Genomic DNA, 26,340 nt, shown 5'->3' on the forward strand with positions numbered 1-26,340 from the left:
GCTTCCCTGTTGTACTATGAGGTAAGTGTTCTCAGATTTACAAGGATGTGGATTTATAGTCATTGAATTCACATCAAGTGTGTTGAAATTACACAATGAAAGAAAATCTGTCATTTTCACATACATACAAAGCATATAACACAGAGAACATGCTAATGAGTTCATTTATTCATTTAATTAATATTTCCTGAGTACTTATAATATATATATATATATATAACTTGGTACTTTAAGGAAGACACATTAACATCAGACCCAGTTCTTGTCTCCACAACTTTGGGCTCTTCAAAGCAACAAATGACATGACTTACCCAGCCACTAAGGATGTTCAGAGAGCTTTTTGTCATATAGTCAGTCAGCCTAATTAATCAGTCTTTGAAAATACATGTAATACCCTTAAATCTGAAGTACCTTTCATTTGAATCTGGAAAAGAAACATTGCTTAGGGATACATATATAATATTCCTAAAGCAACTCCTAAAAAGCATCTCAAGCCAATGATAAAAGAAATAGCTAGGGGTCTTTAACAGCATGACTTTAAATAGATGAAGAAAATCTGTTCTTTAGAGAACTCTCTGGCGAATATGGTTCAAACAATGAAAATGTCTTCTATAAGAAGCTTCTTTTCTCATCTCTGTGTGCTCAGCAGGCACAACTAAGAGAAGTCTGAGAATTCTATTTATGCCTCATCCCTAGAGCCCTGGGGAAGTTGCTTTTTTCTGTCAAAAAACTCCAATCAGCAATGTATGTGCATACATGTACACAAGATTCTGAGCTAGACATTCGCACCAATAACTGAAGATACCCTCCTTAAGAAATAATCAAGTCCTGAAATTAAAACACAGAAATATTAAATATAAATGAGAAATACCAAAATGAATATTAGAGATTGTCACATAATACATCAAGGAACAGGAAAAAAGATAAAGGGAGGGGAAAAGATCAGCAATGAAGTTGCAAGTGACGAAAGGACAAAGAGGAGCAAAAAGATAAAGCAAATAGCTAACAAAACCCATGTGTAAAAAGGGAGAGGGCCAAATTCACACAGCATCTCAACATGGGAGACAGAAGAAAATTCACACACATCAAAAGCAGGGCTGCAAGGGACATGCTATGGGCTACTAGAAAATAAACATATAAGAATAAAGCTAGCTATGCTGATGACAGACTGCAGAAGATTACTGTGTTTCACATGCTGGGAAGAGTTATAACAGGAAGTAATTGTGACAGCACTGGAAGTCAGAAGAGAGAAGGATCACTACCTTTATATACCAGAGCCACACTGTGGAATGGCTAATATGTGAAGAGACTTGTATGAACTCTGCACATTACACATGTAAAGAAGGGAACAGGTAGGTGGTCTTGCTCTCATGTCACTTTAACTAAAAAGAGAATAAATGAGGTTTATAATCATGAGAGAGAGGCAACCAGAGTAATGTGATACCACTAGCCTTCTTTTTGAAGCCCCAGTTCTTCCTCTGCTTCCATGACACTACCAACTCCTGGTTCTCCACTACCTCTCTACTCATTCCTTCTTAGTCTCCTTAATCCTCTCTTTAATGCTGCTGCTCTCCAGGCTCTGTCCCAGTCTCTTTTTTCAAAGTATACATTCTCTAAGTTTTCTTATCTGTGCTTATGGCTTCAACTGACTAAAATATTTCCCCAAACCACATTCATTCCCTAAGTGCCAGGTTCAGTTTTCTAACTATCTTCTTAATATACCTCCTACCTGAACTCTAAGAACTTCAAATACAAACTGATCCAAATACCTTAACCCCAACCTAATGAGCAGCATACAACCCACCTAATCATCCCAACAAATCTTTTAGTTCTACCTCCTTAGCACTTCTATCCATTTTTTTTGTTTGTTTTTTGGTTTTTTTTTTTTTTTTTTTTTTTTGCTAGCCTCTCTGTTACTGTCTTAGCCTAGGCCCTCTTTAACTATTAGTACTGTTTAACTATTATAATAAAGCTTCCTAAATGGTACTTTAAGTAGCAAAATATTTATTAAAAGCCCAGAGGACTGGACTGTTTCTCCATAAAAATAACAATCATTTCAATGCCTCTCTAAACTGCACTGTAAAACTTGTAAAGCAATTTCAAATTTCACAGTACTTTCAATACATATTTTCCTTTATCTCCTTCATGCCCATCTCCTACTCTCAAAAAGCAAATATAACCTTTTAATAAGTAAGGTACACCTTTAGGATCTGTGTTAAGAAATAATGATAGATCCTTAGAGATAAGGAAACTGGCACTCAGAAAAGTTAAGAGAGGGCTGGGGCTGTAGCTCAGTGGCAGAGCACTTGCCTAGCACTTGTGAGTCACCAGGTTTGATCCTTAGCACCACATAAAAATAAACAAAATAAAGACATACTGTCTTCAACTAAAAAAAAAAGAAAAGTTAAGAGATTAGCCCAGTCCTTCAATAAGATATTCTACACTTTTCTCTTCTAGAAAAAGAAAAAAAATACTGAAAATTAAGGGGAGGGGTGTGAGAAAATATTTTTTTAATAAATTATTTCTTTTTTTAATATTTATTTTTTTAGTTTTTGGTGGACACAACATCTTTGTTTGTATGTGGTACTGAGGATTGAACCCGGGCCGCACGCATGCCAGGCAAGTGCGCTACCGCCTGAGCCACATCCCAGCCCGAGAAAATATTTTTAATGCCAGAATTTTATTTAAAAAATATTAATTTTCTGTCATACATAAGAAAATCTACCATAAGAAATTTACTCAAACATAGGGTATTTTACTCAATAACATAAAAGGAAGGGTTGAGATATAGCCTCAGTGGTAGAGTGCTTGCCTAACATATGAGGTCTTACGATCAATTTCCAGCACTGCAAAAAATAATAGAAAATAAAACAAAATGCTTATAAGCACAGAATATTTATCCTCTAAGGCAGATGACTTGGGTAGATACAAACACTGTCTCTGATAGGTACAGCTATATTTCCTCAAGAAGGCTTCTGAGAATCAAAAAAATATTAAAGTTATATTTAATATTCTGCTAAGTAATTGTACTACTTCTAATATGCTAATTCTGATCACTGAAAAAAATCTGATGAGGTAATGTTTTCAAGCTCATAAATTAATTAGGAGTTTACCCACATTCATCATCCATCTCTAAGAATAGATTGTGAATCTATTACATAGAAACAACTGAAGATATACTTCACCTACCACACACCTCACTTGTTCCTATAACTATGGTTTTAGTTTTCCAAAAGAATATTTAACAATGTTCGCACTTTTTGTCAATCTTAGGTATGCACAGAATCTTTGTTTCATATGATGCCATAACCTTAGAAAGATTACAGAATACTTAGGCATGCTGGCTGCAAAGTACTTACAACATGAAATCTTGTTCCCAGGAAGGTTGATCGCCTCGAACTGCTACAGTTGTGCTCTTCACATTCTGTACTTTCAGGGTCACATATGTGTTAAATTTATCTGAAAAAATGCAAAACAAAAATGTAATATCAGAACTCAAATTGTTATCCAATCTCACAAAGCCCTTAGAATATCCACATTATTAAATGTACAAAAAAAAAAAAACAAATACTCTGAAGCATCCATTGTACAATTCCAGGCATAAGAGTCACAAAAATTATAAAACCATACACCATCTTCAAGAATACAATCTAATATGGTATTTTTCAAATTTTAATATATTTTGCATCATATGACCCAGTAAAAACATACAGACTCATGCAAACTGAAACAAAAGATTCATGAAATACAAGATATATTAGATATTTCCTATTCTAATTGATTTAGTCTATTAAAATGTTAATTAGAACTAATCAGGCTGGGTGTAGTGGCCCACACCTATAATCCCAGCTTCTTAGGAGGCTGAGGCAGAAAGATCGTGAGTTCAAAGCCAGCCTCAGCAAAAGCGAGGTGTAAGCAACTCAGTGAGATCCTGTCTCTAAATAAAATACAAAATAGGACTAGGTTCAATCCCCAGTACCCAAAAAAGAAAAAAAAAAGAACTAATCAGAATGTACTAAAGTAAATTTATAACCACTTATAGTTTGAAGAAAATAACTGAAATAATCTAATAGAAACACAAAACATGTAAATTTGATAAAATGTAGAAAGATAACAGCTACAGAGTGTTGACAGGGATAAAAACTGAGGCAAAATCCTCATAAAGGAAGAGGGCTTCAAGCTTAATCTACACAATTTGGCCTGAAGAACAAGCCACATAAAAGGAAACACTATAATTTGAGAGGATAAACTGAATTTGAAACAAAGATAGAGGCCTAGAAATAAAGCTCAGAACTCTGACCTACATCCTTCTCTCTTTTCCCTAAAGACACATGAAGATAAAAGCCCACATAATACAGTAGACCACTAAGCTGTATTTTTTGTTTTGTTTTGTTTTGTTTTGTTGGTGGTCCTGGGGACTGAACCCAGGGCCTTCCATGTGCTAAGTAAGGGCTCTACTGAGGCCTAGGCCTCTGAGCTACATTATATATCATATGATATTATATTCCACCCCCCCCCACATCAAATCATACATAATTGATCAGACCATGGGTAGACACAACTAAAGAACAGCCAAGTCATGGGCTGGCCAAGAGCTGAGACAGATCTGATTCTCTTGCAAAAGATTTTAAATAGAAGGGGGAAAATTACTGAAAATTGGTGGTTGGTGCAAAAATTGGAAGAAAGGGCATAAAAATTCCACTGTAGCAGCTATTATGGATCTTATGCAAGATGGGTAAGCAGAGAAAGCCAGCCCAGAGAAAGAACAGAGGAGATCCTCAGAGAGAAGCCCTACCTAAGAGCCTATGGAAAGAACAGTAGGCTCTGAAACTGTTTTAGTTCCTGTTGTAACAAGGTCTGGTTTGTCAGGTTTTCCTAGGTTCCCAACCAAGTTCATTATTTTTCCAGTAACCCCCGGTTCCCCTCCCCAGCAGTAACCAGAGTAAGTCTTTATAAATTGACATTTATAATTAAGGAACTGCATACTAAAATAAGTAGATAGCATTTTTCATCTTCAGATGGACAAAGGTTTAAGTTTCACATTATCTAGTGCTGATAAAAGGATTTGGGGAAATAAGTGCTTGTATACTTTTGGTCTCATCATAATCTAGTAAAAACTTTCAGGACTGGTATAGCTGAGTACTAGAGAGTATGCTTAGCATGTGCAAGGCCCTAGGTTCAATCCCTAGCACCAAAAGAAAGAAAAAAATTAAGAATAGCAATTTGGCAGCAGCTACCAAATTTTTAAAAAATACATAACTTTGGGGGCTAGGAATGTAGTTCAGTGGAAGAGTATATATAAGGTCATGGGTTCAACTGCCAGCCTGCCAAAACAAAATAAAACTAAAACAACTTTGACCCATTAAATCTATTTCTAGACTCTAGCATATAACTACATTTGCAGAACTGGACAACGATTAGCACATAAGAAAATTTATTATTTATAATAGCCAAACATTGGAAACAATTTAAATATTCATCCATCAAGATTCTAGAGTACAAACTGGGATTGTGGCTCAGTGGTAGAGCACTTGCCTAGCATGCATGGGGAACTGGGTTCAATCCTCAGCACCACATACAAAAATAAAGTTGTTATGTCCATCTACAACTAAAAATATTTTAAATATATACATATATGTGTATGTGTGTGTGTGTGTGTGTGTGTGTGTGTGTGTGTGTGTAGATAGATAGATAGGTAGGTAGGTAGATAGATATAAAGATCCTAGAGTACAAAACGTAACAAAATTCTACATAGTACCTTAAATGAAAGAAAGAGAAAAACACAAATATGCTCACAATATGTTGCTGGAGGACAAAGCATGTCGCACAAAGATACATGGAATATGATCTATTTCTGTCTACAGTGTGTACAAAGGAATGGTCTGAAATTACAAAAAAAAAAAAAAATCTCTAAATAGGAGGGGTGGGGTGGCTCATGCCTGTAATCCGAGTGGTTCAGGAAGCTGAGGTAGGAAGACTACTGGTTCCAGGCCGGCCTCAGCATAGCAAGGCCCTAAGCAACTTACTGAGACCCTGTCTCAAAAAAAAAAAAAAAAAAAAAAAAAAAATGGGCTGTGGCTCAATGATTAGGTGTCCCTGGGTTTAACCCCTGGTACAAAAAAAAAAAAAAAAAAATTACTTTTGAGAAGTAGAATTGGGTTGACTAAGAGGTAAAGCAACTTATTGACAAACACAGATATACAAACAACTTTAATGTTTTACAATAGCACTGATTTTAATTAATAAGGTTATGAATTACTTTAGTGAATTAATTAGTTAATTATTGAATTTAACCAATGGACTACATAAAATTAATGATTTTTTTAAAGAACACTTAAAATCACAGAAAGTATGGAAGGAGAAGGAACAAAATAATAGAAGGATGGACTTACCTGGTGAACCCTGGAATTTGGCTCTTTTAACTATAAGAGAAAAAAGAAGATACTATGAGGAATTTTACAAATTCTTTTTACCTCAACAACATTTCTTGAGCACCTGCTATGTGCCAATATTAGAGGTGGGATTCCATTGTCAAGTGTAATTCTTGAGAAAAGAAGTTCTTCATTGAAGAGAGTTCAGTGTCACACAATATAATCTCATACCCAATGCAGAAATCTCTGTTTCAGTCTCCTCAGGGAGGTAGAGAGAGCTACATTGTTCCTATAGCAGGCCATCAGTTTCATGTTGGAGATCTTTCTAAGCTTTAAGTTACAAATATTTCTTATTTAAAACTCATCATAGGCTGGACACAGTAGTGCATGTCTATAATCCCAATGACAAAGAAGGCTGAGGCAGGAGGATCTCAAGTTCATTGCCAGTGTCAGTAACTTAGCAAGACCCTCGAAAACTTAGCAAGACACTGTCTCAAAATAAAAAATAAAAAGGACTGGGCATGCAGTTCAGTGGTAAAATGCCTCTGGGTTCAATTCTCAGTACCAAAAATAAATAAATAAATAAATAACTTAAATAAAGAATCCTAATAGGGTTAGGGTGTATTTCAGTGGTAGAACTTGTCTAACATGCATTAGACCCCGAGTTCAATCTCCAGCCCCACCAAAAGGAAAAAAAATCAAGAATCAATAAATGGGATAGATTCCAACTAAAAAGTTTCTTCTCAGCAAAAGAAACAATCTGTGAGGTGAATAGAGAGCCTACATCTTGGGAGCAAATCTTTCCCCTCACACATCAGATAGAGCATTAATCTCTAGGGTATATAAAGAACTCAAAAAGCTAAACACCAAAAAATAATAATAATAATTACCCAATCAATAAATGGGCCAAGGACCTGAACAGACACTTCTCAGATGATATACAATCAATCAACAAATATATGAAAAAAAATGTTCATCATTGCTAGCAATTAGAGAAATGCAAATCAAAACTATCTAAGATTTCATCTCCCTCCAGTCAGAATGGCAGCTATTATGAATAAAAACAACAATAAGTGTTGGCGAGGATGTGGAGGCAAAGGTACACTCATATACTGCTGGTGGAACTGCAAATTGGTGTAGCCAATATGGAAAGCAGTATGGAGATTTCTTGGAAAATTGGGAATGAAACCACCATTTGATTCAGCTATCCCTCTCCTTGCTCTATACCCAAAGAACTTAAAAACAGCATACTACAGGGACACAGCCACATCAGTGTTTATAGCAGCACAATTCACAATAGCTAAACTGTAGAACCAACCTAGATGCCTTTCAATAGATAAATGGATAATAAAAAAGTGGCATATATACACAATGGAATATTACTCAGCAATAAGAGAATAAAATCATGCCATTTGCAGGTAAATGGATGGAGTTAAAGAAGATAATGCCAAGTGAAGTTAGCCAATCCTAAAAAAACCAAATGCCGAATGTTTTCTCTGATATAAGGAGGCTGATTCATAGTGGGGTAGGGAGGGGGAACATGGGAGGAATAGACAAACTCTAGATAGGGCAAAAGGGTGGGAGGGAAAGGGAGGGGGTATAGGGTTGAAATGATGGTAGAATGTGATGGACATATTATCCAAACTACATGTATGAAGACACAAATTGGTGTGAATATACTTTGTATACAACCAGAGATTTGAAAAATTGTGCTCTATATGTGTAATAAGTACTGTAATGCATTCTGCTGTCATATATAAGTAAAAAAAAATAATTAAAAAAGAAGATCCCTCCATTATACTCATGCCCAAAAACGATCATAATAGGTCAGATGTAGATGATAGCTTTTGGGGGATTGGGGAGTGGTACTGCAGACTAAACCTAGGTGTACCCTACCTCCCAATGAGCTACATTCCCAACCCTTTTTTATTTTATTTTTGAGTCAGAGTTTCACTAAGTTGGAATTACAGGTGTGCACCATCACATCCAGCTGTGAGGATTTTTTAAAACTAGAGTGACAAGTAACTTCTGAGAATAAGCAGATATCAAGAGGAGTTTCCTGACAAACTGATCACAAAGAGCTATTTCCAAAATGTCAGTAGAGAACTTCACAAGGACTCCTACATACAGATTGGATATGTCACCTCCTGAGAAAGGTCAAAGGCTATCCATGCAGGAAAAATGCTAAATTCCAGAAAGCACCAAATATCAAATCCATTAAGACTAGGGCTAAGTGCAGCAGGGAAAGAATAACAAGAAAACACAAGACACAAAGCCTGGAAAGGATACTTAAAGGTTCTACTCCTTGTACTATATTACAAATCAAAACTTTAAAAAAAAAAAAAAAAAAGCTTCACTGCAAATGACATCCAGCCCACTCATACTTTCAAGAGATGGTCACTCAATAGTTTTTCAAGGCCCTCTCCATTTTCAGGAAGCAATTACTGCTAAAATCTATTTGTTTTTACTGAATATAAGTATGTCCTTTGTAAAGTTTCATATCAATTCAAATCCTCTTCCCAATTATTCTTTTCCATAAATACAGAAAGCACACATCTCTCTGAATACCTGGCTAAGACTACCTCAAAAAGATTAAGTTTTGCAATTAGCAACTGATCCTCAAGCATAAATTTGCCATTATGCTAATCAACAATACAATTATAACAATAGTTCTTTCCTCCAAAAAAAAAAAAAAAGGAGAGAAAAACGCAATCTTCTGAGAAAGTGAATCTCAAACTTCAACATACCTCAAAACCATCTGGAGGGCTATTAAAGCACAGAGTGCAGGGCTCAACTATCTCTGTTTCTTGATTCAGTGGCATTCAGGGCCCTGAGAATCTTTATTCCTAATAAGTTCCTAGGTGATGTTATTGACAGTTAGTAGGTAGAAACCAGGGACGCTGCTAAAAATTCTTCAGTGTCCAGAATAGTTCCCAGAACAAAGAACTGTCAAACCAAAAGTATTGATAATACCAAGGCTGAGAAACAATGGTGAAGAGCATGAAACCAAGGGTTCAAAGAATGAGGCTGAAGGTAATTAGGAAAGTCTTCATGGAGAAGTACTCTTTGAGATGGGCCTTGAAAACTGTCAGAATCTAGATAAGAAAGGCAGAAGGAGACCACTCCAGACAGGGAAGTGAGTAAACTAAAAGAAGGAAGCTTAAATAATCTGTATTCATGGTGCCTCAAAGAGAGCAGTGTGAGGGAAAGGAAATGGAACCTGAAGGGTAAAAGATAAGACCAGATGGTAATGCTTAGGGAATTTAAACATCAGGCAAAATAATTCAATTCTGGGCACCAAATTTCAAGACTGCTAACAAAACAGAATCCAAGATAGCAAAACACTAATAAAAGTAAAAAAAAGACTTCAAATGTCAGCTAAGCAAGAGAGCTAAATCCAGGGAAAAGATGTCAATAAGGGCTGGAGTTGTGACTCAGTGATAGAGTGCTTGCCTAGCACACATAAGGCACTGGGTTCAATCCTCGGCACCACATAAAAATAAACAGATAAATAAAGTTATTAAAAAATTTTTCCTTTAAAAAAGAAAGATGTCAATGAAAATGACATTTCTTAAATTTTAAAGAAGGTTGCATAGGAAGGAGAACTTCAACCTTGGGAACCAGGTTGAAGCAAAAAATCTCAGCCAGAACCAGAACATAGTGACATCTCACATTATCATAGACAAAAGTCCAGAGGACCTAATTTAAAACTAGATTCTTACTTAAAAGCCTTTACAAAAAGGATGGTGGAATGTGATAGACATCATTATCCAAAGTTCATGTATGAAGACACAAATTGGTGTCAACATACTTTATATACAACCAGAGATATGAAAAATTGTGCTGTATATATGCAATAAGAATTGTAATACATTCTGCTATCATTTATTTTTTAAAAAATCAATAAAATTATTTTTTAAAAATGGAAAACATCAACGCTAAGAAAAACAAACAATGTTAATATAACAGAATGTGAAAGTGAATTTAAAGTAAGTACACTTGGAATTCTCAGCAAACTAAAGAAAAAAAATCCTTTAAAAAGAACAAGAGGGCTGGGATTGTGGCTCAGCGGTAGAGTGCTCACCTAGCATGTATGAGGCCCTGGGTTCCATCCTCAGCACCATATAAAAATACATAAATAAAATAAAGGTATTGTTTCCAACTACAATGAAAAAAAAAACTTTAAAAAAAGAACAAGAAGGCTGGGGATGTGGCTCAAACAGTAGCGCGGAATGTAGCATAGCACTACAGCAGCCCTTTATCCTCCCCCATAGAGAAAACCATGATGGAACTACATCTAACATAGGGGTTAAATTCTAAACCAGTGCATATGGATAAATTTCCTGTAATCATAATAACTTTGTATCAAATAACATGTTATGTTTTCCCATAAAGCTCATGTGTTAGACAATGCTGCAATGTTCAGAGGTGGAATGATTGTACTGTGGGAGCTGTAACCTCATCAGTGGATTAATCCATTTGATGGATTCATAATTTGAATAAACTATGGTGGTGATTGTAAGCAGATGGGGTGTTACTGAAGGAAATAGGTTGCTGAGGGCATGGTCTTGGGGACAATTATTTGTCCCTGGACCCTTCCTGGCTCTCTCCTTCTTCCCCCACAAGCTAAACAGCTTTTCTCTGCAATGCCCCTCTGCCATGATGCTCTGTCTCACCTCAGGCCCAAAGCAATGGAGTTGGCCAACCATGGACCAAGACCTCTGAGACTTTTCCTCCTCTAAGTTTTCTCATCAGGTACTTTCATCACAGAGATGAAAATGTGATTAACACAAATACATCTAATCAGAGAAAAAGAGCCAAAGTCACTTTTATAACAAACCTACCCTCATAATAATGAACCTACTCCTGTGATAGTAACATTAATCTATTCATGAAGGCTCTGCCTCTTAAAGGAGCCACTTCTCAACACTATTGCATTGGAGATTAAGTTTCCAAGACATGAATTTTGGGGGTAATATATTCAAACTACAGCAACCTACGATTGACAATTTATTTAGTTAACTTCCTTTCTTGTATCTCAACCCTTACTTTTCATTTTAATTCCCCTCTTCTAGAAGCAATGTGAGAGTCTGTTCAAATATTTACTAAATTCCTATTATGAGCCAGGACTGCTCAAGGCATTAGGGATACAGCGGGACAAAAATGAAAATTCCTAACATCCCGAAGTTTACATCCTAATATTTTTGTCTAAAATGTCTGTTTCATTTTTTAATAATTTAGCTAGGAAAAAGCTACTTGTTAGCAACTTCTCTCAGCACTTCTATTATTACTATTAGAGAGTACTAAATCAATCTGTCATTCTCTGTGAATAACTGGTTTTTTATTCTAGTTAGTTTTTAAAAGTCTGGTCATTTATCTTCAAATATTGCCTCTCCATTCTCCTTATTATCCCCTACACAAAAATAAAAATTTCTGTTAACATTAACCTCTCTTACATTTTTTTATCTTTTTCTCTTTAATAATAATGAATAATTTCTCTCTAGTCTACATTCAGAATTCAATAATACCCTCCTCATCTGTTAGGTCCTCAGTTTTTAACTTTAATGAATTTTTTACTAGAAGTATTATTTTACAGTTCTTTTCAAATATGCCTGGTCTTTTTCATGTTTGTTTATTTTTATTTTATTTATTTATTTAGTTTATGATACTGGAGATTGAACCCAGGGTGCTCAACCACTGACCTGCATCCCCGGCCTTTTTTATTTTTTATTTTGAGACAGGGTCTCGCTAAGTTGCTTAGGGCCTTGCTAAATTGCTAAGGCTGGCCTCAAACTTGTGATCTTCCTGCCTCAGCCAACCCAGTCTCTAGGATTACAGGTATGTGACACCATGCCTGGCTACAGTTATGAATTCTTAATTCAGACACCTCCCTCAATCTATTCAGAGTCCAATCTAAGATGGATAAACTTCCTGGTCATCTCTCTGTAAATATTTTATAGTTCTGGTTTCACTTTGAGGGTTCTTGCTTCATGGAAATAAGGACTGCATTTCCCACTCCCTGATGCACCACCTTGTCTCTCTTATCCTTAGGTAGCCATTAGAACCCACATGTCTCTGAGTTAAGAATGTCTTCCTGGGGATTGGTTGTGGATCAGTGGTAGAGTGCTTGCCCGGCACATGTGAGGCACTGGATTCGATTCTCAGCACCATATAAAAATAAATAAATACAATAAAAGTTTAAAAAAATAAAAAAGAATGTCTCCCTTACTTTGTGTATTAGCTTGGGTTGCCATAATAAGAAACCACAGACTACTGGGGATATTGCTCTGTTGGCAGAGTTCTTGCCTCACATGCATAAAGCCCTGGGTTCAATCCCCAGCACTGCCAAAAAAAAAAAAAAAAAAAAAAAAAAAAAAAAAAAACCACAGACTGAGAATCTTAAACCACAGGAATTTATCTCTCACAGTTCTGGAGGCTGGTAATCCCAGATCAAGATGTCACTCTGGTTGATCCCCCGGTGATATCCAGCTTCATGCTGTGAACTCACATGGTAAGAAGGGAAGAGAATACAAGCTCACTGGTATCTCTTCTTATAAGGTCACTAATTCTATCATGAAGACCCTACTCTATTCTCTTATCTAAACCTAACATGTTAGTCAGCCTTGTGTCCCTAGGACCAAAATAACCTACAAGAACAACTTAGAGAAGGAAAAGTTTATTTGGGGCCCACAATGCATGATCAACAGACTCCATTGCTATGGGCCTGAGGTGAGGCAGAACAACATCATGGTAGAGGGGTATGTCAGAAGAAAGCTGCTCACTTCATGATAGGCAGAAATAGAGAACCTGAGGAACTAGGGACAAAATATATAATTCCCCCAAGGACACCTCAAGTGACCACTACCTACTTGCCTATAGTTAACCATCCAGTAGTTCATTCAAATTATTAATCCATCATGTGAATTAATCCACTGACTGTGTGATAGTTCTCATAATCTCTTCAATTCACCTCCTGCATTAACATAGAAGCTTTTGGAGAACACCACATTTCCAAACCATAACACCTAATTACCTCCAAAAGGGTCTATCTCCAAATACTACCACTTTAGGAATTGAAGGCTTCAATGTATAGATTTGGAGTGAGGGTAGAGTCAAATTCACCTCATATCCATTATGAACAGAAGTGAGTCTATGTACTCACTCCTTATAGCACTGCCATGAAACACAGTAAACACTCAGGGAAAAAAAAAAAAATGTCAGCTAGTAATTTAGATCCATTTAATTTAACCTTCATAGCCACCAGAAAAGGTGAGAACCAGTGTTGTCCCATTTTGAAGGTGAGGAAGCTGGGACTTAAACAAGATTTGCCCAAATTACCAGAATTCAGAGGTGCTAATATAAGACTCAAATTCAGGTATGACGACTTGTGTAAATTAGCTGGGCTGTTAGAGGGTGGGCGGCTATTCCACTAGGAACAACAAAACCATCAACAACTGCCCCTATATCTTCCACTTTTCTAAAGCATCAGCTCTAGTTTACTGTTGTAGTTTGTTAATTCTTTTCCATTTTAGCCCCTAGGGGATTGTCCTAGCTATACTCCTAATGGGATGTTTATTATATTTGATGAGCATTTACAACCTTTTGTACTATTAAGGTTTTTTCAGGTTATCTAGTTTACAATATTCTAGCTTTCATCACACAGGGTTTTCATCTCTCTTGTGGCTTTCTTCTAGATATTTTATACTTCTGTGTTACTATGAATGGAGTATTTTTTCTCTTATATTTTCTAATAACTTATTTCCAGTGCTTTGGAAAATGATTTCTTGTCAATTACTCTAGTCGCCCTAGGGTCTAAGTCTATGCAAAAGTGCAAGTCTTCTAGCTAGACTCAGGTTCCTCAGTTTCCTAGTAGATGTTAGCTCTGAAATTTTTATGCCTTTTATTCCAAGTATATGGATCAGTTTGCAATTCAGGCTCTTGACCTATTTCTACTAGATTCTTAGGACTGTGGTTGTGGCTCAGTGGTAAAGCACTTGCCTGGCATGTGTGAGGCACTGAGTTCAATTTTCAGCACTACATATAATTAAATAAAGGTCCATCAACAACTTTAAAAAAGTATTTTAAAAAATAAAAAGTAGATTATTAATAATTTATAATAAAATATTATGCAATAAAAATAAGGCAGATGGATAGGTAGCTACTGAGAACAATCTCCAAAATATATTAATGTAAAAAACAAAGGAAGTGGAGATCCACATACATGCTGATACAAAGATGGAAAATATTTAGAAGAATACACACTAAAAATCTTGTTTCAGTCCATGCCACTCAGTGAAGAATTGAGGGGCACACCTAAGAAGATTTACTTTTTGATGTATATCCTTTATTCCTATTTAGAATTATCATATAAAACTAATATGTACTTAAAACATAAATAGTACTAGTGTAAAATATTTTTCACTTAAAACTATAGTTATCCCTCGGTATCCATGGGAAATTGGCTCCAGGACATGGGAGAATACCAAAATTCACAGACGGTTCAAGTCTCTTATATAAAATGGCATAGGTAATAGCTGTATAAAACCTATAGACATCCTCCTATAAACTTTAAATCATCTCTAGATTACTCATGATACCTAATACAATGCAAATACTTGCTACATTGTATTGTTTATGAAATAATGACAAGGAGTAAGTCTCTACATATTCAGCACAGACACAAATTTCTTTTATGGTACAGAGAATCACAGACACAATTTTTTTTCTCCGAATATTTCTGATTCACAGTTGATTGAATCTGCAGATGAAGAACCTGCAAATACAGAGGGACAATTTAAAATTTAAAAGTAGTGTTTTTTTGGGGCTGGGGATGTGGCTCAAGTGGTAGCGCGCTTGCCTGGCATGCGTGCGGCCCGGGTTCGATCCTTAGCACCACATACCAACAAAGATGTTGTGTCCGCCGAGAACTAAAAAATAAATATTAAAAAAATTCTCTCTCTCTCTCTCTCTCACTCTCCTCTCTCACTCTCTCTTAAAAAAAAATAAAATAAAATAAAATAAAAGTAGTGTTTTTAGACTCAAAGCTAGGAGGGGCTCCAGCACACAATACTCCCTCTTTCACACTATTATCTGTAAAGGAAAATAAGGAAATAGTCATTTCATAACACTTAGGCTCATGAAGATTCTAGCCCATACGAAAACCCTGGCAGTCAGGGCTAAAAGGAGAAGGCCCGGGCAGAGTATTTTTCCCCCAGTCTTCTTATAAGTAAAGGGAGAAATAAGAGAATATATTAGCACTGTATCCAAACTCTCAAAAAAACAAACTCTCGCTTCAGCTCCTGAGTTTCTCTGACCTTGCTGTAGAACTAAATCTACAACTGGCATCCTTGAGATTATAGGAAATAATCCTATTCGCACTAACTCTGCAACCGGTGACCTCATTCCCCAGGCACAGGGAATAACTGCCTTGTTCTATCCTGTCCTACTCATCGGACAATTTCCAAATCCTGGGGCACTAGCTGCCTTGTTTTTAACCCTCCTGCTTCAGAATCTAGCATTAAAGAAAAACATATCGTCTCTCAAATAACCACCATTCCCTTTTTATTTGAAAGTTAACATTTTTAAACATAGGAATCATATATAATCCCACTGCCCTGTTCAATATATATAAAAACTGTTAGAATTATAAATTTGCATACTTTATTGTATTACATTTTTACACTTGTCAAGTATTTTGACAAAAAACAAATGCACTATGACGTCTGTCAGCCAACTGACCACAGGAGTTGACTCGGCTGCTCTAATGGTCTAGCAAGATGTTCTTCACCTTTCTCCTCCTTCATGAACTATCAAAGCTTAATAACTCAGTCTAAGAAGAACATCATTCTCCTCTCAGTAATACAGCAAATATTTTTCTATGTTTATCACAGTTTTTACAACTTATTGTTAATCATTCCATAAAACTTCATATTTTACATCTATAATATATATTAAATCATTCCTCTCTATATACATATTATTTAATATATATTAACTCAGAACATGAGATAGGGAGAGATGTGAGATTATTAGGCTTTTAAATATATCCTGAATATATTTAATATATATTAAATCATATGTACATATACATATACATATATATATATACACATATATATGTGTGTATATATATTCCCAGATACTGGGAAATTGAACCCAGGGATGATCTACAACTGAGCTACATCCCCAGCCAGCCCTTTTTGTTTTTTTACTTTGATACAGGGTCTTCTTAAGTTGGGCAGGCTGGCCTCAAACTTCTGATTCTCCTTCCTCAGCCTCCCAGGTGACTAGGATTACAGGGTTGCACCACCGTGCCTGGCTCAAAAAGTATCTTTAACTAATTATTTTGTGGAGGAAAATAAAGTTTGGTACTTAAAAAAATGATGATTTATCTTTGTTTAATAAAATTTTTTTTAAAAAGAATTCCTTGGTCAAAGGCATTTTATACAAGTTGAACCACAGACTGTGTAGGAATACAAATCTGACTCCTACTTGGCCCTGCCCAAATTCTTACTGATATAAGCAAAATATTGCAACCCAGAAACTCTGTACCACGCCTGTTGCTACTCAGATGAAAAAGGAGCCCATTAAGTTCTAGGTGCTTTGCTATAATAAATACCACAACTATGAGCCCTGAGCTAAGAAAAAAAGCAAATACAACTCTTCATGTATTTAAGGACCCATATCTACAGCATGACCCCACCACCCTGTCTTTCTTTAATTAGACCTAAGGGCAGTCAACCAGTAGAATACTAGCACCCCAGCAAGTATCCTTGAAAGAAAAGCTATGCCAAAATGAGATGTATATAAATTATAATGACAAACCAAATCAATCAACAACTAACTTAAGGGAGAGAAATGTGAATCATATAAACAAGACTGAATCACATGACTGGTGGGCAAAAGTAGAAAAAAATAAAAAGAAAAGCAGAATACTTAAAATGGCTCTGCTCTATACTGTCCAAATTCCTGAAGCTAAAGCAGTAAAAGAACCTGCTTATTAAATTGCATTTGATCCTGAACAAATTAACTCTGAGGGCCCAATTTCTGCTACTCATAGGAAACCAAGTTGTATGGCTTTGCTGGTTTTCATAGTACTAGAATGCACATTTTTTTGTTTGTTTGATTGATTTTTGGTCCTGGGAATTGAACCCAGGGGTGATTTGCTACTGGGCTACATCCCCATCCCCCCCTTTTTTTTTTTGAGATAGGATCTTGCCAAATTATTTAGGCTGGCCTCCAACTTGCAATCCTCCTGCCTCAGCCTCCTGAGTAGCTAGAATTACAGGAGTGTGCCACCACACCTGGCTAGGTTGCACATAGGACAGCCATTTTTACATCTTTATTTTTGCATGTATCCTCAGAGGTAAGGAAAAAGTTGTGTATATGAGGAACCACTAGAAGTCTAACTGGTTTAAACTGCAAGAGTGTATATAGAAAATGGCAGGTGTTGAGGAGAAATCTAAGATAACTAGGGAAAAAACCAATCTAAGGAATATAAAGATCAAGGCTTTATCCTGAAGGGTTTTGTTTTGTTGTGGCTTTGTTTTATTTTGTTTTTGTACTAGGGATTGAATCCAGGGGCATCTACCTCTGAGATGCATTCCCAGCCCATTCTATTTTATTTTTAGACAGGGTCTTGCTAAATTGCTGAATGAGAATGGCCTCAAAATGTCTAACCTCTTGCCTCAGCCTTACTAGTCGCTGGGATTACAGACATGCTCCACCATGTCTGGCTATGATAAGGGATATTAACCAGATTTACATTTGAGAAAAATGACTCTAGCTGCAGTTTACAGAACAAACCGGTGGGAGGCAAAGTCATAGGACTCTTGCAGAATTGCAGGTGAGGGAGGATGGTAGCCTGGGAAGTGATAACTAGAAGACAAACCTAAAGAAAGATGACATTCTTGGCAGGGAAGTCAAAGATTGAGTAAGCTGGGCAAATCCACTAGGATTTAAGACTGATATCTCCCTAAACTGGAGATGCCCTGAATACTAGCTACCCCATGCTCCTAGATAAGGTACAACATAAAGCATGCAAGGAAGAAAAAGATGAAGGGGAGACAGTCTTGAATGCAAAGCTTCTCCTCTAAGACTTCCTTGTCCTAGCAAGTAACTAACAAGTTGCCTTAAAATTCTAATGGGAAGGAGATCTTCTCAAAACATCAAACTCAGGGCCTCCTGCATGGTAGGCATGCTCTCTATCACTGATCTACAACCCCGGTCCTAGGGACTGCAATTTGTTCTAACTTATAGTACTTACTGACGGACTCTTTTTTTTTCTTTTTCTTTTTTGCCACATCTCCAGTTCTTTTTATTTTTTATTCTGAGATAGGGTCTGCTAAGTTGCTTAGGGCCTTGCTAAGTTGCTGAGGCTAGCTTTGAATTTGTGATCCTCCTGCCTCAGCCTCCCAAGCTGCTGGGATTACAGGCTGTGTCACCATACCCGACATTGCTGATGAATTCTTCATATATATTTTTAACTCTGATACAAATGTAAAAGGAAAAAAAGGCAATATCTGGCAGGAAAGAACAAAGCAGGAAAAAAAGAATAAACAAAGAAAACATTTAGCTTAGTGGTAAAACATTTAGCTTAGTGGCCAGTTGTGGCTGGTCCTGGTCTCTGACTTCAATGGTTGGAATCCAAGCCACTCCATAGTTGTGTGACCATGGGCAAGATAATTACATAATCTATCTGGGTCTCAGGTCTCATGTCCTTCAAAATACAAAGAAACAGGGCTGGGGGTACAACTCAATGGTAGAGTGCTCACCTGGCATGCAAGAGGCCCTGGGTTCTTTGATCTCCAGCAAAAACAAATGGTGCCCTGTATGAAAATGCTAAGACACGCTTGGATATAAAATATAAGATGCTAGGTCTTTAAAAATAATAATAATAATAATAATAATAATAATAATAATAGGTAAGTGAGGTGAGTTGTTGTGATTTGAATGTTAGATGACTCCCCAAAAGCTCACATGTGAGACAAAGCAAGAAGGTTCAGAGGCGAGATGACTGAGTGTGAGAGTCTTAACCCAATCAGTGAATTGATCCCTGATGGGATTAACTGGTAACTAGAGGCAGGTGAGATGGGGCTGGTAGAAGCAGTTAATTAGGGGGTGTGTCTACAGGGTATATATTTTGTATATGGAGCTGGAGTCTCTCTCTCTCTCCCTCCCTCTCCCCCTCCCCCTCCCCCTCCCCCTCCCCCTCCCTCTCCCTCCCTCTCCCTTTCCCCGTCCCTCCCTTTCTTTCTCTTCCTCTCTCTCTCCCTCCCTCTCCCTCTCTCTCTTCTCCCTCTTTCTCTCTCCCGTCCCCCTCTCCCTCTCCCTTTCCCTCTTTCCCCTTCTCTCCCTCTCTCCCTCTCTCCCCCTCCCCCTCCCTCTCTCCTTCATGATCACCATGATGTGAGTTGTTCCCTCTGCCACACTCTTCCACCACAATATTCTGCCTCACCTCCAGCTCCAAGGAATGGAACTGGCCTTCTCTGGACTAAGACTTCTGAAACCAAAAGCCTTCAAATAAACTTTTCTTTCCCTACAGTTGTGTTGGTCAGATCCTTTAGTCACAGCAGTGAAAAAGCTGACTAAAACCTGAGTCAAGAAGTATAAGCCCTTAGAACAGGTTCTGGTATATAGTAAGCAGTGAATAAGTGCCAGCTTTTATGATGATGATTAGTAGCAGTGCTATGTAAAATGGTGAAAAAGCAGACTATTTGAAAAAGAAAATACACTAATAGAACTAGGGGAACATCTCAGTGGCAGAACATACACTTAGCACTACACAAGGTGCTGGGTTTAATACAGAGTGAAAGCAAATAAGAGTGCCCACGCGCGCGCATGCTCACACACACACAAATATATGCCTTCTGTCCTTAATAAGGACATTTACAATATACTTCATTTCCACATGCTCTAATATTCTTCATTTTAACACAAATTTGAATATTACAAATCCTACTAAACTTGAGTTTTTTCCAAACACTGTCAGCCAAAAATACTGTTGGGCATAGTGGAACACATCTCTATCCCAATGACTTGGGAGGTTGAGACAAAAAACTACAAGTTCAAAACCAGCCTCAACAACTTACCAAAACACTGTTTTAATTCGAAATAAAAAATTTAAAAGGCTGGGGATGAGGGCTGGGGTTGTGGCTCAGTGGTAGAGCACCTGCCTAGCATGTATGAGGCACTGAGTTGGATCCTCAGCACCACATAAAAAAAATAAATAAACAAAATATATTGTATCCTTCTATAAAAATATTTTTTCAAGAAAGACTGGAGATTCCAACATGGCGGCGGGCGCAGAGAGATCAAGTCCCTGACCTCTTCAGCTGTGCAGGCATAGGGAGTCATAAATAACCTAAATCTGTTTGCTCAGGATCACTAGGCAATGCTGAGCTGACGTGGATCTGGGGCGAACAGTCTGGGCCTCTCAGAACACACACTGAGCCCGGATCTGCTGAATTCAAGCTCCCGTTCTCCTGCTTCCCGCAGACAAACAGCTGTGACTCAGCACTAATCCATCCGGCTGAAACAACTGGTCAGCCCTTCTCATCCTACGGAGGTAAATGCCTACCGAGCCTTCACAGGTAGTGGCCACAGGTTTGAAACGGGGCTTGGGAGAGACAGTAAGGACCCACCCGTTGCATTGGTCGCCCGGCAAAGGGAAACGAACTGTCGCCATTTGCAAGAGACACCACCATGGCAGAGAACTGACGTCATCAGACTGCGGCGGAGGAGATAACTTCATTGAAACCTGCGGCTACAGGTGTATAATTCCCTAGCCTTCCCTCTCCACACATCGGGGAAACCTTAAGGGCCCCTCCCAGCTCTCCCTTGAGCGCGATAGCCAGCCCGAGGGAATCAGAGGTGGCGCGGGACCGCCGCGCGGAACTACCGCTCCCACCAGGGCTGACAGCTGAGGTCTCTTGCACCAGCTACCTGGGACGTGGCTACCGGAGGGCAAGTAAAATTCGCTGAGGATTCTCAGCCCCAAGCTCTACAAACTTAGAGTCTGAGGGAATGGCAAACTGGAAGAGTGTGCCCAGTCGTTCATGAAAACAGGGCTCCCGGGAGCAGCAGACCTGGTGTGTAGCCAGTATTGTGGTGAGCGGCACCCGTAAGAGGGGCCTGACTAGAGGAAAAGTGGGAAGTGACTAGACACAAGAGGAGGCCCTAGGCACTCAGGATTGGAGACTCGCCCAGTCTGGGAGGAGCTGCTGCACAGTGATTGGTTCCCGCGTATTGACAGGAGAAACTTGGCCTGGTGGGTACAGCGCCACCTACTGGAAGAGAAGTTAATCAAACTCTAAGACTGCATTTATTAGTTTTTTTTTTCTTTTTTTCTTTTCTCTTTTTTTTTTGATTTGGGTTTTTCTTTCATTTTCATTTTTCTTTCTTGTTGTTTTTTTAAATTTCTTTTTAGAATTTTTTTTTAATTTTTTTTTCTTCTAATTTTAATTTTAATTTTTTTTAAATTTCTTTTCTTTTTTTATTTCCTATTTTTTTCTTCTTTTGTCTTTTCATTTCTTTTCAATTATCTTATCCCCCCTTCCTTGAATTCTACCTGCTTACTCTCATTCTCTTTAGTGACTTCTTCCCTTCCCTTCTAATACCTTTCCTCCCAAGCATCTAATAAATTTATAAAAGTAAACAGTAACTCAGCAGTCAAACAGAACAAGAAGTAACATGAGCAGCTTCAAAAAGCAAGGAAGAAAAGGAGTACAAACAATGCAGGACAGCCTAAATATTCAGGAGGACCTAGAGTCATCAGAAAAATGGTCATATAAAGAACTCAAGGAACACCTTAGACAGATGGAATGGAACTTTAAAGAGGATACAAGACAGCAAATTCAAGCAGCGAAAGAACACATTGAAAACGAATTACATAAACAGCTAAAAGAAGAAGTTAAGCATCTTTATCAGGAGATAGAGATTATAAAAATAATCAAACAATAATTCTAGAAATGAAGGAAACGATAAACCAAATTAAAAACTCAATTGAGAGTATCACTAACAGAGTGGAGCAAGTAGAAGCCAGAACGTCAGATAATGAAGACAAAATATATCATCTTGAAAAAGTCTAGCCAACTCAGAAAGGCTGGTAAAAAATCACGAGAAAACCATCCAAGAATTATGGGATAACATAAAAAAACAAAACTTACAAGTCATCGGGATAGAAGAAGGTACAGAGATTCAAACCAAGGGAATGAGTAACCTGCTGAATGAAATAATTACAGAAAACTTTCCAGAAATAAAAAAGGAAACAGATATACAAATTGAAGATGCATACAGGACACCGAGCACACAAAATCACAGTAGACCAACGCCAAGACACATTGTTATGAAGATATCCAATGTACAGAACAAAGAGAAAATATTAAAAGCTACAAGAGAAAGGAGACAGATTACATTCAGGGGTAAACCAATAAGGTTAACAACGGATTTTTCATCACAGACACTGAAAGCAAGAAGGTCATGGAACAATGTATTTCAAACACTGAAAGACAATGGATGCCAACCAAGAATTCTGTATCCAGCAAAATTAAGCTTCAGGTATGACAACGAAATAAAAATCTTTCATGATAAACAAAAGTTAAAAGAATTTGCAGCCAGAAAACCAGCATTGCAAAGCATTTTGAGCAAAACACTACACGAGGAAGAAATGAAAAACAATAATCAAAACCATCAGTGGGAAGTGCCTCAGTAAAGACAGAGGGCGAGGGGAAAGATAATCATGGAGAAACAAACTAAAATTTTTTTAAAAAAGGATAAATAATCAAACATGGATGGAAGTACAAACCATATATGAATAGTAACTCTGAATGTTAATGGCTTAAACTCTCCAATAAAGCGACATAGGCTGGTATCATGGATTAAAAAAACAAATCCAACAATATGCTGCCTCCAGGAGACACATCTGATTGGAAAAGATATACACAGGCTGAAGGTGAAAGGATGGGAAAAAATATACCACGCACACGGTCCTCGTAAGCAAGCAGGGGTGGCCATCCTCATATCGAATAAAATCGACTTCAAGACTAAGTTAATCAAAGGGGATAAAGAAGGACATTATATACTGTTAAAAGGAACCATTCACCAACAAGACATAACAATTATCAACATTTATGCACCAAATAATGGTGCTGCAACATTCATAAAACAAATTCTCCTCAAGTTCAAGAATCAAATAGACCACAACACAATAATTATGGGTGACTTCAACACACCTCTCTCACCATTGGACAGATCCTCCAAACAAAAGTTGAATAAAGAAACTATAGAACTCAATATCACAATCAATATCCTAGACTTAACTGACATATATAGAATATATCAACCGTCATCAAATAGATATACTTTTTTATCAGCAGCACATGGATCCTTCTCAAAAATAGACCATATATTATGCCATAGGGCAACCCTCAGTAAATATAAAGGGGTGGAGATAATACCATGCATTTTATCTGATCATAATTGGAATGAAACTGGAAATCAATGATAAAAGAAGGAAGGAAAAATCCTACATCACATGGAAAATGAACAATATGTTACTGAATGATCAATGGGTTACAGAAGACATAAAGGAGGAAATCAAAAAATTCTTAGAGATAAATGAAAATACAGACACAACATATCGGAATCTATGGGACACAATGAAAGCAGTTTTAAGAGGAAAATTCATCGCCTGGTGGTCATTCCTCAAAGAAAGAAAAAAACCAACAAATAAATGAGCTCACACTTCATCTCAAAGCCCTAGAAAAGGAAGAGCAAAACAACAGCAAATGTAGCAGAAGGCAAGAAATAATTAAAATCAGAGCGGAAATCAATGAAATTGAAACAAAAGAAACTATTGAAAAAATTAACAAAACTAAAAGTTGGTTCTTCGAAAAAATAAATAAGATCGACAGACCTTTAGCTATGCTAACGAAGAGAAGAAGAGAGAGAACTCAAATTACTAACATACGGGATGAAAAAGGCAATATCACAACAGATGCTACAGAAATACAGAAGACAATTAGAAATTACTTTGAAAACCTATATTCCAATAAAATAGAAGATAGTGAAGACATCGATAAATTTCTTAAGTCATATGATTTGCCCAGACTGAGTCAGGAGGATACACACAATTTGAACAGACCAATATCAATGGATGAAATTGAAGAAGCAATCAAAAGACTACCAACCAAGAAAAGCCCAGGACCCGATGGGTATACAGCGGAGTTTTACAAAACCTTTAAAGAAGAATTAATACCAATACTTTTCAAGTTATTTCAGGAAATAGAAAAAGAGGGAGCTCTTCCAAATTCATTCTATGAGGCCAACATCACCCTGATTCCGAAACCAGACAAAGACACCTCAAAGAAAGAAAACTACAGACCAATATATCTAATGAACCTAGATGCAAAAATCCTCAATAAAATTCTGGTGAATCGAATACAAAAACACATCAAAAAAATTGTGCACCATGATCAAGTGGGATTCATCCCTGGGATGCAAGGATGGTTCAATATACGGAAATCAATAAATGTTATTCACCACATCAATAGACTTAAAGATAAGAACCATATGATCATCTCGATAGACGCAGAGAAAGCATTCGACAAAGTACAGCATCCCTTTATGTTCAAAACATTAGAAAAACTAGGGATAACAGGAACTTACCTTGACATTGTAAAAACTATCTATGCTAAGCCTCAGGCTAGCATCATTCTGAATGGACAAAAGTTGAAGGCATTCCCTCTAAAATCTGGAACAAGACAGGGATGCCCTCTATCACCACTTCTATTTAATTTAGTCCTTGAAATACTAGCCAGAGCAATTAGACAGACAAAAGAAATTAAAGGCATAAAAATAGGAAAAGAAGAACTTAAATTATCACTATTTGCGGATGACATGATTCTATACCTAGAAGACCCAAAAGGGTCTACAAAGAAACTACTAGAACTAATAAATGAATTCAGCAAAGTGGCAGGATATAAAATCAACACGCATAAATCAAAGGCATTTCTGTATATCAGCGACAAAACTTCTGAAACGGAAATGAGGAAAAACACTCCATTCACAATATCCTCAAAAAAAATAAAATACTTGGGAATCAACCTAACAAAAGAGGTGAAAGATTTATACAATGAAAACTACAGAACCCTAAAGAGAGAAGTAGAAGAAGATCTTAGAAGATGGAAAAATATACCCTGTTCATGGATAGGCAGAACTAACATCATCAAAATGGCGATATTACCAAAAGTTCTCTATAGGTTTAATGCAATGCCAATCAAAATCCCAACGGCATTTCTGGTAGAAATAGAGAAAGCGATCATGAAATTCATATGGAAAAATAAAAGACCCAGAATAGCAAAAGCAATTCTAAGCAGGAAGTGTGAATCAGGCGGTATAGCGATACCAGATTTCAAACTATATTACAGAGCAATAGTGACAAAAACAGCATGGTACTGGTACCAAAACAGGCGGGTGGACCAATGGTATAGAATAGAGGACACAGAGACTAATCCACAAAGTTACAATTATCTTATATTTGATAAAGGGGCTAAAAGCATGCAATGGAGGAAGGATAGCATCTTCAACAAATGGTGTTGGGAAAACTGGAAATCCATATGCAACAAAATGAAACTGAATCCCTTTCTCTCGCCATGCACAAAAGTTAACTCAAAATGGATCAAGGAGCTTGATATCAAATCAGAGACTCTGCGTCTGATAGAAGAAAAAGTTGGCTACGATCTACATATTGTGGAGTCAGGCTCCAAATTCCTTAATAGGACACCCATAGCACAAGAGTTAATAACAAGAATCAACAAATGGGACTTACTTAAACTAAAAAGTTTTTTCTCAGCAAGAGAAACAATAAGAGAGGTAAATAGGGAGCCCACATCCTGGGAACAAATGTTTACTCCTCACACTTCAGATAGAGCCCTAATATCCAGAGTATACAAAGAACTCAAAAAATTAG

At 37.1% G+C, this 26,340-nt stretch overlaps 1 protein-coding gene across 11 annotated transcripts in view; it reads right to left on the reverse strand.

Moving 5' to 3' along the window:
- UNC13B (unc-13 homolog B) overlaps positions 1-26,340 on the reverse strand; it is a 215,255-nt gene that overhangs the window by 148,899 nt on the left and 40,016 nt on the right. For 10 of the 11 annotated variants that reach the window (XM_081279834.1, XM_081279833.1, XM_081279830.1 and 7 more), the window contains exons 2-3: positions 6,393-6,422; positions 3,360-3,459 (exon numbers count right to left, since the gene is read on the reverse strand). In XM_081279834.1, coding sequence (XP_081135960.1) covers positions 3,360-3,459; positions 6,393-6,422 — 130 coding nt within the window. Of the gene's footprint in view, positions 1-1,262; positions 1,383-3,359; positions 3,460-6,392; positions 6,424-26,340 lie in introns of those variants that run through there. The other variant, XM_081279828.1, reaches the window with a different exon arrangement.

The sequence above is a fragment of the Spermophilus citellus genome (assembly GCF_964194105.1).
Source record: "Spermophilus citellus genome assembly, chromosome: 2".
Lineage (NCBI taxonomy): Eukaryota > Metazoa > Chordata > Mammalia > Rodentia > Sciuridae > Spermophilus > Spermophilus citellus.